Source organism: Apaloderma vittatum, unplaced genomic scaffold (genome assembly GCF_000703405.1).
Source record: "Apaloderma vittatum isolate BGI_N311 unplaced genomic scaffold, ASM70340v1 scaffold10631, whole genome shotgun sequence".
Lineage (NCBI taxonomy): Eukaryota > Metazoa > Chordata > Aves > Trogoniformes > Trogonidae > Apaloderma > Apaloderma vittatum.
In genome coordinates this window covers 58,558-69,824 of record NW_009700844.1, presented here as the reverse complement: position 1 = coordinate 69,824, position 11,267 = coordinate 58,558, and the positions used below count along the sequence as shown (strand labels likewise).

Below are 11,267 nucleotides of genomic sequence, written 5' to 3'. Positions count from 1 at the left end.
CCTTTCAAGTAGTCTGAAGAGTCCTGGCCTACACATCCTTTCTCAGAGCACACAGACAAACAGCAAATTCTTTTAAAAACCTTTTTTGCATAAAAAAAGAGAGACACACACCTAAAGGTAATCCACCTGCCTGTACTAGGCATGAATACTTTGCTGCATATTCTCACAATGTATCTCAAATGAGGGACAAGTGACCTAGATCTGCTTCTCAGTGTTTGCAGGGACGATGAATGCTTGCATTGTGGTGAGACACTAGACTGGGCTTCCCAGAGAGATGGTGGAGATCCCATCCCTGCAAACATTCAAGGTCAGGTTGGATGGGGCTCTGAGCAACCAGTTCTAGTTAAAGATGTCCTTCCTCCTTGCAGGGTGCTTGGATTAGATGGCCTTTAAAGATCTCTTCCATCCTGAAACATTCTACGGTTTGACTGGGTCTTTTTCAGACTTGTGTTGGGAGGCAATCTCAGACCTGTAGAAGACAGGGCTCAGCAAACCACCCCCTTGGCTTCAGCAGATTCCTTTTTTACAGCCATCCGTGGGTAATGACCGCCTAACACTACAAAATGTGTACCTCTGCAGCGCTGTGCATCTGCAAAGTGCTGTGCTAATGTGAGTGAATGAGAACAGCTTGCACTCAAGTAAGCTGAAGCAGTCATTCATAGCAAAGAGATCCTTTGGGGAAGGTTTCTTTGCTCGATGAGGTGAGTTTCTTACTCATCTGTTTATCTAGAGCAAACACTCCTGCAGTAATGTCACCCACTGGGGATTAGACTCATTCTTCTCCTTTCCACGATCCACATATCCCTATCTTTGGCCATTTAATACCCGTCTTATTCTTGTACTAGCACTGTCCCTTAATTTTGCCTTCTCTGCTCTTTTTCTCCCTAGTTCTTCTTCTCCCTTGCCCGAGCTTCTTTGCTGCTGTTAGTGCCTTTGCCAGGAATGTCCCAACCTCACTGCTGCCCTCATTTGACCATAGACAAACTCATCTGGCTTTCTGCTCCTTGGCATCCTGCTAGCCTAGACCTGACCCCAGCTCAGACCACAACGCTGGGTGATCAGGGTCACTGCATTTCGTAGGGAGCCACAAAAAATTGCCTTTTATGGCACTATTCACCCTCCTTTGTCTCTGTGGAAACTATCTTCTCTGCCCATTCCATCTAACAGCCCTTCCTCTTTTTCCATGGCCACTCAGTACTGATCTTCACTTTCCTCTTGTGGCACACAGTCCTCACAGTTCTGACTCCCTCTGTGGCTTTTTGCTGAAGAGCACTTCTCAGAGCACACAGAGGTCAGGCTTGCAGTGACTCAGATCCCATCTCCTTCTATTCCCATGCTCAACACCCTTATTTAGGACTTCAAAAGCCTCAGACTTTGGCACCTGGCTTGCTCTGACATGGTACCAAGACTATTGCAATTTGCTTCCTACCTTGGTCGTTTCCCTTCCTAGAATCTCTCAGCTGTCCTGCCTGGCTCTTGCATTCAGTATTGTCTTGGCATTGCAGGCTATTTTTTTTTCCCCTAAGTCTGGGACCCTCCTTTAGATCACCTGCATGCAACGCGGTGCGGCTTCATTCTCTTTTCTTGAGTAAACCCCATAGAAGCACATTTCTGCTCCACCCCAGCTGGGAAAAACTTGCTCATCTGAGAATAATTGTAAAATAGAGCAGACTCCTCAAACTGGGTTTTCCAGGTGTGTTGCTCCTGTTATTCCTTAATTAATGCAGCTTCTTTAATCAAGTCCATTCCAAGGAAAACTTCCTGAACCTATGCAGGAAACAGTGGAGCTTGTTACATGCCCAAGTCCTGTTTCACTCCAATCTCCCGAGGTTGCTTTTTTCAGAGTCCAGTTGCCCTGGGACCCTTCTAGGCAGGAGAGGGGGCAAGCACACTGCAAGGCTGATTTTGCCTATCTCTCTCTGTGCTGAGAAGGTTTTTCTTTACTCCTCATTTACTCTGGAGGCATATGGACTCCTAAACCGACAGCTCAGTTAAGACCCAAAAGTCACGTAGAACAATTTTGCTCGTGCCGCTGAAAAAAAATACTTTTGATTTTATTGCATCTCTTGAGACATGTGTTGCACCAAGGGCTGAGTGGGGAAGAAAACACGTATTTCTTTGAGGTGTGCCTCACTCAGGATGGAAACGTGGGGTTAAACCAGACTCCTTTTGGAGGTATCCTATCACCACTCAGCAAGACCTCTGCTCCAACTGAAAATTCCTCAACGAAGATTTTCCTGTGAATAATTCAAGCCATCCAGATAAACAACTTTTACACGTGTAAAGCATTAACAAGTGCTGGCAGATGCAGGGTTTACACCATTAAAATCAGTCAGGTTCAGGATTAATTGGAACAGCAACCAGCCTTCTGGCTAGATTGCACAGTGTATGTGTTAATTTTCCCTGAGTTCTTTGGTAAGTTTGCCGTCTCATTAGGTGATCTATTTAAAAAAAAATGTGATTACAGTTGATAAGCGGTAAGAAAGAACCCTTTGAGTGCCGTCAATTTTCTCAACCCTGTTAAGCACGATGATTTAGCACATGCCAAGCTTAAAGCCTGTGAAGTCCCACAGTAAAATCATTTACAGCCTCAAATTAAGTGTGAGCCTAAGTGCTCTGCTAGACCAGCACCAGAATAGTGAGTGATTTGCAGGTAAAATCCTACAGCAGAGCCTCAGAAAAATTCAGTTTACAAGAAGACAAACTCCCACCCCCATCCTGAGCTATTCCTGGAATAGTCAGAGAGAAGTTCAGGGCTGCACCTTCTGGTCCTTACCTGACCGACAGCCCATTCCTGTGCAAACAGGGCATCTCCCAGAGCACAGGTAGAGGTCCTTGGCAGACCTAAACCAGGCAGAGTTAAATTACAAGTTCCCACTGCATCTTTACCCCCACAAGAAAAAAACCCAGAGGACTGTTCAGAATGAGACTCTGCATCTCCATCCCAGACCTGGGATCAACATCAGCAAAGTTGCACCTTGAAGCAACAAGCTGCACGAAAGAGCTGGGAGCTGGAATGGCATCTTCTTGTGGCATCACCATTTCTACCAATTTAGGTAATGATGGTTTGTAATTGCAACCAATAAACAAATGAAAAAATAGAAATAAAATCAAATCTGCAGCTTTATTGCACTGTGTGCACCACTGATGCCGCAAAATCCCCTTGTCATCCCATAGTATCAAACCCATGCGCCAACTCCGGGAGCCTCACTAGGGCAAAGAAAAACTTGGAAACTCACCGCTCTCCGTGCACAGGGCTACGACGAGCAGGACAAGAAGAGAAGTCTTCATCCTTTATAGGTCTCGCAGCCTCCAAAACAAGCAGGACTCAGCCAGGGCAGGTTTTATACCTTCACAGTGTTTGCTTTGGTGCTGAGATAATAACTACGGGGCTGCTGTGTCAGTTGGTGGATAATTGGGAGTAACGTGTCAGGGCTTGTACATGGAAGTATGCTTGGTTGGAAATCCGAAGAGGCGTTATGTTCTTCCCTCCCCTTCTTTTTTTTCCAACTTATTTCATAATTCAGATTGTTTATCTGGTGTTAAGCATGCATCTGTTTCTAATTTTGGGTAAGCAGACCATAAAACCAAAACAGTATCCACGTGAGATGAGGAATGTTTTCCTTTTGAGGCCAGCTCGGTTCTCAGAGCAGGCTGCACCCTTAAAGGTCCTGTCCTTGCTCACTGGTTTAGTGCATGTGGAAACTGGTTGAGTTTAAAAACTGGTTGAGTTTAAAACTGAAACTGGGGTTGAAGCTTCTACAAAGTGTACCCTTCCACTGCTTTTCACTGGGGAACAGAGATAATTTTCTGTGGGCCGTTTTAAGACAGCAGTTCAAAACCGTAAGTGTTCCTGTTAAAAACCTAGGTATTTTATATGAGGGAAAACATTATCTTACTAGAAAACAAATTCTGCTGGGCAAGGAAAATGACTGCCTTAAATGAAAAAGTCAAAATTACACCCACTCCAATCACCTTGAGCAATCTGGTGGTTTGGTTCCCCCCCCCAATCACAAAAACTAAATGTCAGAGAGAAAAAACCAAACTAATTAAAGCATAGAAAATGAAGGATTTCCTGATCAAGGATCTCAACTCTTCTGGGAAAAAAATAGCACGTTATAGCCAGCCAAAATTATGTGAAACGCCAATTAGGAGTACTCCATCCGATTTCCATACTGTGCTCTTTATTCCTCCTTCTTTTCATAGAGTCACAGAATGGTTTGGGACAGAAGGGCCCTTTAGAGCTCATCTAGTTCAACCCCTCTGCAGTGAGCAGGGATATTTTAACCAGTCCAGGTTGCTCAGAGCCTCATCCAACCTGACTTTGAACACTTCCAGCCATGGGGCTTCTGCCACCTCCACACCTTTTCATCACATTTCATCCTGTCTCCCTGTATAAAATCAGAATCTTTCTCATCTTCTGGTCACTGTTTTTTTTCCTCCCACCATTGTCTTTCTGCCATCTAGTCCTGGGGGATGGAGGCACAGTCCCAGAAACAGTCCAGCTGGATCCCTTTCACATGACACTCAGAGCTGCAGGAGCAACCTACATGCCCTAAGCCTCTGCCAGCGATCCTACTCCTTGCTGCTCTCCATCTGTTTTTATTTCCCTTTCTTAATCTCAAAGATGCTCAGATTTCTATCTCCCATTAATTATTTGGCCTTCCAGTGTGACCCTCCTACAACCATTATCACGAAAAGGCATGCCTCGTCCTTCAGGTGAGGTAACTCTTTCCAACACCTCTAAATTGGACTTATTGTTAGGCTTGAGGCCTGTGTATGACTAAGGTGTGGAAATTTTTGCTTTCTCAACAGGTAGAGCATGCAACTCAGTTGGAACAGAGGTGGCAGTTGTCCAAGAAAGCTCAAAGGAGGGGCATTGCTTGGCTTTGTAAGACCGATGCTTTTGTAAGGCACCAAACGGGAGGAAAAAAGAAGCTGCCACCCTCCGTTGCAAGCAGTCCTTGTGAAATACTTTATTTTCCCCAGGCCGGAAGAGATGCCATGAGTCTTTATTGCTAAATTACCTTTTACTGTTGACTGTTCAAGGCAACAGCAGAGAAGGGGCCTCTAGTCACAAGGCGGTGCCGTTCCTCAGCCTGTACCTGTCGTTGCAGAGGCAGCCCACATTCAAATTTATTTCAGCCAACAGCATCCATTAACAGGTACAGAAATAGCAGCTCAGCCAGGAACTTTTTTTTTTTTTTTAATCCCTCTCCCTTGCAGTCTCATCCAAGCAAAACCGAAAATATCTCGACTCCTGCGAGCTGCTGAGATTTTGAGATGGCAAGGCTGTATTTCTTAAAGGAGTTAGTGCAGGATTTCTAACAGCTGAGATTTTCCATTAGGTGGTCCTGCACTCTTCCAGCTGGTCCCATATGTCCCCCTGATATTAACGTTATCATCATCCTTCTCTAGTGCCAGGTGAGATAGATCAAAAAGAACCCACTGGGTTAGAAAGGACACAGATGATTAAAACACCAGAGGGACTAAGGCAAAGGAGAAGATAATATCACAGTTTACAGGGATTTGGAAGCTGTGAACTTCAAGGAGCTTTTGGAAAGAGTAACGGAATTTAGCTGAGGGTGGAGGATGTGGTGAAAAGACACAGTTGCTGGGTGGAGGAGGAAGGAGAGTGTTTTGCTCATCTTGGTCTAGACTCGGTTGAAATTGTTGTGTGAGGAGGGCAAATGATTCCTTTGTTTTGATGAAAACATGCGATTTACATGGAAAAAAATCTGAAATTTAAAGTCACTGTGAAGTTTAGGCGTTTGTACTAAACACAGATCTTTAAGTTGGCTAAAAACTTTGAGAATCATTTCAGAAATTATTGTGATTAACAAGTGCTTAAAAAGAAGTGCAATAAAAACAAGTTTCTGCTGGTGCCTCAGCACACTACCATTCTTCAGTTAGCCTGCCTTGTATCTGAATAAATGCCAGAACGCCCATAAATTAAATTGTTTAGGATGACTAAACCTAATGCCATCTTCGCAGCCTTTGGCCAGCACTGCAGTTTCTCCCCGTTGCGCAGGAACAGATGCATTCTGCAGCCAGTCTGGAGGGCTGGTGGAGCAGCAACCCCCTCAAATCCAGCTGGCCTGCAAACATCAGGGCTTTTTATCCAGATGCCGCTTCTATCTAGATGAGCCCTTCCGAAATGCAGCACTGACTTGTAAACTGCTCAGCTGGGAATTATCCAGTCTCCATCTCCAAGAGTGTCTGGATGTTGTCCAGCTTAGCTATAGCTCCGCTCCTCCAAGAACTGCAGGGGATGTCCACCCTAAGAACTGCAGGGGATGTCCACCCTAAGAACTGCAGGGCATGTCCACCCTAAGAGCTTCAGGGCACCTCCACCCTAAGAACTGCAGGGCATGTCCACCCCAAGAACTGCAGGGCATGTCCACCCTAAGAGCTTCAGGGCACCTCCACCCCAAGAGCCTCAGGGCATCTCTGCCCCAAGAGCTTCAGGGCATCTCCACCCCAAGAGTCACAGGGCATCTCAACCTCTATCTCCTCCATCCCCAAGCCTGGAAATGCAGAAGTAACAGATGAGAGGGAAGGAGAAGAGACTTTTCCACCAAATCAGACACCTTACACCTCTGCCAGGGTCTTTGTACCCATTTCCCATGTCCCTTCAGGGATCTCATGAGCAACAACTTGGCAGCATCTTCTCTGAGCAGGCACCAAGGTCCTTCATCCATGAGGAGGGATTCCAGCAGCACCATCCTCATCTTGGACACCTCTAGCATCTTGGGGTGGCACCTTTAGCTATTTTAAAAGCTGAAGGCACCCACCTCACAGAGATCACATGAGAACTTCACAGCACAGCCAGAAGCACCACCAGTACCTGGCAAAATCAAAGTCCTCTGTGTTATGGGTTACAAAACAATTCTTCCTGTTGCTTGCAACAGAACCACGCAAACATCTTTGACCTATCCAGATTGACACCTTCATTTATTAGCCATGAGTGATCAGACAGAACATCTGGATTCATGGAGCGTCTGTCTTGAGCTGCTGGATATGACTTGAGAAAGGCAGACAAGAGAAGACTCCCAGGTGCTAAAAAGATGAATTCAACGTGACGTGGAGATTCAAACTACAACCTAAAAAGCTTCCTGACAGAGTTGTTTGCTCGGGCTGATCTTAGTGTGGATATAGCAAATACATTGTAGAATAACATAAAATCTTTATTTTGTCTGACAATTGTCACACAACATGCTATCAAAAGAGCTTTCCCAGGGAAAATTAGTACAAACCAACAAATGATACAGGGGGAAAAATAGGAACTACACTGCCATGGCATTTTATGGATGGGATCTGAAACAGTGTCTTGGAAAAAACCAGAGTAACATAGACCCTGTTGGAGACCCGTGACAGAGGATGTTTGTTTCTCATCTAGGGAATACCTTGCAAGTTCTTGGGTTGTCACGTCTTCCCCCACCCCTCATCACAATCCTGCCTTGATGACGCAGATCAAACTGGCCACAACTCCCAGGAACATCACGGCGTAGCTGATTTTTATGCTGTTGGCACCATCGTAATTGCACAGGGAGGTACTACAGCATTTGGTGGAATATCCCGCCACATCAAAGTTCACGTTCGTCTCAGGACAGTCTGCAGAACATTTCTTGGTCATGCGGTACCCTGTGTCCTTGCCTGGATGGAGAATAGACAAGAATGGAGATCTGTGATTTAAGGTTCTTCTGCAAGAGCTGACCAGAGGGCGATAGGAGGAGCTGTATCGCACTATGCTTAATTTGCAAGGCACTAATAATGGCAATCAGTGAATTTAATGAGTGTTGGGTGAGTAACCACGCAACCTGAATCAAACACATAGTGCTAGAAAGTCCTTGGTAGAAACTCGCACCGTGCTTCATGCAGGACAGCAAAAAAAAATCACTGCCATTGCATTTTTGATTTCTAAAACTGAATTACTTACATCCAAACCCTTTCCATCCTCCACCACAAAACACACGTGTGACCTCTCAGATCAATGTCTGTGAGGAAAACCTGTGTGCTCTAGCCAGCCCTGCCACAGGGTGCTGAGAAACAAACCCTGGGTGGTGGATCACAGAGAACCTCTGAGGGATTTGCACACATTCTGTGTTGTGATCCATAAACCTCAGTGATTAATTCTTTTCAACAAGACCAACTACTGCCCGAAAAAAAACCAAACCATATTGCCCATCAATTTCTCTGGAGAAAACAATCAAAAAAAAAACCAACCCAAAAAAAGCCTTGAGGTGTTGCTGGTACTCACCATACCCAGCAGGGCTGTATGTGGTTACACAGTATTTCTCACTGTCGTCACACTTGGAGGTTTTAAGACAGTTCGCGATGGTGTGCTCATTGTCACATGTGTAGCAGAACAGCGAGGAAGCTGGAAAGAGCACACGTGACACACATTAGTGGTTTTCAGCAGTGCCCTTCTGGGAAGAAAGTGTCAAAAACTATGTCCCTTCTTGGAAAATACAAAGTGAAAATGATGTTACAAACAAGTTTTCTTGAGGGGTGAAATAAGAGGTCGGGTTTGGTTTAATGGAGCTGAAAAAGCAAACAAACTTTCTTTCTTTGCTTGAGATTTTCAGTGATTAAACCTCAAAACACTTTTTTTTTTTCCCCAGCCTGAGCAGTACTCTCAGGTGACCTTGCTTACTCCCCAGGGTCCACATAAGTGTGGTTGACAACCAACGTGCAAGAGCAGAGGTTGCAACCCGCCCAGCTGCGTCTAAGAGAGGATGAACTGGCACTGTTCTCAGGCAAGAGCTTAGTTTTTGAGTATTTTCAGACTGCATCCGCGGAACGCTGCACAGACATGAATTAATTAAAGCCCATGACATCCCTGTGAGCAAAATTACCGAGCACCGAGCCACATTAAAAGGAGTTCCCTGGGAGAGGTTGCTCCGGACAATATAGAGATTATTTCTACCAGTGCCTGGAACAACATGTTTTCAGTGATATTATTACCAGGGCTGAGCAATGTCTATTACAAAGCTAGAAGGAGGCAGGATATGTGTTTCTGAGCAAAATTGAAACAAATTGAGTCAAATTTCTGGGCTGGGCAACTGGCCATGCTAGAAAACCAGGCACATGCCATCCGTTCCCCAGAGGTGGAGCCAGAACTGGTGGAAAGTACTTCCCTCCTGTTCAGAGTTCTCTGAAGAGCTCCTCATTTCTTAACTGAGGTGACAGAGGCTGTTGAGCTGCTCTCGGGACAGGCTGCTCCATTGTCACAGAATCACAGAACATTTTGGGATGGAGGGGACTTTTAAAGGTCATCTAGTCCAACCCCAATGCAGTGAGCATCTTGAACTAGATCAGGTTGCTCAGAGCGGTGGAGAGCTTGTGGTGGAATTGTGAACCAGCGAGGGTGCTCAGTTAGGCTGGAATTTGCTCATTCAGTTCCTCCTGCCATGCTCAGCCCAGGAAGGCTCTCATTTCTGTGCAGAAGAGCCCCTTCCAACTGAATTTGAACCTATTTAAACAAGGAAACTCCTCCCAGAGTCTCTCCAAAGAGCAGCTGCTCTTGATTCAAATTCATCTCTGAAGTTGAACCTGCCCACGATACTTGGTTAGACAATTCCAGAAGCAGTTTTAAAATCCATTTATGCCCTAACTACACCAGGTAGGAGCAGAAAAGCCCTCTCCTCTGTGATGTGGGGAGCTCAGGTGCCTTGGTACATCTCTGGAGCCAGCTCTGAGTGCCTCACTATATGACTGACCATCTCGCTCTGAAACCCACCTAGACACTCATTTCTAGTGCCAGATGTTGGAGTGCAAGTGCTCTCCATAACGGCAGATAAAATCCTTGTTGCATCCTGCTTTTAACTTCTCTTTACCTGATTATTCAGCACTCACTGTTTCTCCATCACTTGGATAAAGCTAAGCCTCTGGAACTTCCCCAACACAAGCTGTGGGCTACTGTCCTTTTGCAGACCATACCAGAACGATCCCAAACGGGCTGCCTTGTGAGCATTATTGCATTTTACAGACCGTGTAGTGCTCTCTGCTCTACTTTTCAGCCAAATCTCACAAAGTTCAGGAATTGGTGTGAATTCCTACTGCAGACAGAGCCAAGACCCCAGCGTGTGCATGAAAGCAACTGAAATACACTCATGTCCACCGGCTGATGCACGGAAAATCCCTCCCAGTCAGGAAACAAGAACAGCTTAAATTATTATAGCTGTTATAAAGCCTTGCAAACATCCGGCCTCCACCCTCCCTCTAGTTTTGCGAGCGCAGACAAAAACAGCTTTAACGGTGCAAAAAAGGCTTGCAGTACTCCTCAGGATTGCAAATACATGCATAAAGCCAATGTTTATGGACGATTCTTCACAATTATCTGGTTATAGCTGCACGTCTTGTCGAAAGAGAACAAGCACCAATCATTACGGATCCCATTGCAAACGCGCTCACTCCCAGACACTTGAAAAAGCTCTTCAAACCTATGAGCAAAGAGTTCTCAGGCTTTCAAATATCTGCCAGCAGCTTAGTTTCTTAATTGTAATGTCGTTGTGGGAAGTAAAGTGAAACGCTGGCAAAGGATGCGGTGTCAATACCAGCTGTATTACCTTTATTAACAGCTCCTCAAGTTTCATTCAGGAACAAAAATAAAACCAAAGGAAAGACTGTGAACCCAGCTTAATTCCTAATAGCATTTCTCAGTTCACGTCTGTCTTCAGAGGTTAGTGGTTGGAGCCTGATACTTAAGTGTGTGAGAAACCAGAGGGGTGAGCTCCTCTTCTTTGAGTTATGGGTACCTTGGCAGAACTCACCCAGAAGCTAATACTCAGCCACACTAAATATTACTTGACGCAGCTGACACCAAAGCAAAACTGCACTACCGAGACCTCACCAACTGCAACCAAAGCTCTCAAGCCTTCTTGTCCCTGCATTATCTCTAATGTCTCTTCTGACATTTTCACCCTCTCCATCTGGCTCTCCCAGCCTCCAAAGCTCCTTACCTTGCTCAGCACACAGCGCTGCTGCCAGCAGGGCAGTCAGAAAAGCCTTCATGGTCACTGTGCCCTCAGAGACTGAACAGGGTGGGATGGTGCCTCACGGTAAGGTTTTATACTGGGACCACGATTACTCTGATTTCCTTTGACGATAACAATTTGAGGTTTGGGGAGGGACAGCACCTAAGATGTGATCAGCGACGGGTGTGTTTGTGCAGAGGAACTTATTATGCCACTCCAGGTAGCAATTTTTTTTGACATGCCATTCAGAGCCAATCTTTTTTTTTCCAAGGCCTACTCCTGCTGACC

At 45.5% G+C, this 11,267-nt stretch overlaps 2 protein-coding genes across 2 annotated transcripts in view; both read right to left on the bottom strand.

Moving 5' to 3' along the window:
• LOC104281051 (lymphocyte antigen 6E-like) overlaps window positions 1–3,291 on the bottom strand; it is a 4,665-nt gene extending 1,374 nt beyond the window's left edge. The window contains exon 1 of the mRNA XM_009878909.1: window positions 3,240–3,291. Coding sequence (XP_009877211.1) covers window positions 3,240–3,291 — 52 coding nt within the window. The remainder of the gene's footprint in view (window positions 1–3,239) is intronic.
• A 4,156-nt stretch (window positions 3,292–7,447) lies between these two features.
• Window positions 7,448–11,016, bottom strand: LOC104281050 (lymphocyte antigen 6E-like). The gene is made up of 3 exons (XM_009878908.1): window positions 10,965–11,016; window positions 8,261–8,380; window positions 7,448–7,656 (listed from the first exon to the last, which is right to left on the bottom strand). The coding sequence occupies exons 1-3, from the start codon at window positions 11,014–11,016 to the stop codon at window positions 7,448–7,450; spliced, it is 381 nt and encodes a 126-aa protein (XP_009877210.1).
• Window positions 11,017–11,267: the final 251 nt, after the last annotated feature.

Excerpts from the sequence above, each read along its gene's own strand:
- LOC104281050 (XM_009878908.1), bottom strand. The coding sequence starts at position 11,016 with ATGAAGGCTTTTCTGACTGCCCTGCTGGCAGCAGCGCTGTGTGCTGAG. Across the intron at positions 8,381-10,964 it reads AGCGCTGTGTGCTGAGCAAG|CTTCCTCGCTGTTCTGCTAC; the intron begins GTAAGGAGCTTT and ends TGCTCTTTCCAG. Across the intron at positions 7,657-8,260 it reads ATACAGCCCTGCTGGGTATG|GCAAGGACACAGGGTACCGC; the intron begins GTGAGTACCAGC and ends TTCTCCATCCAG.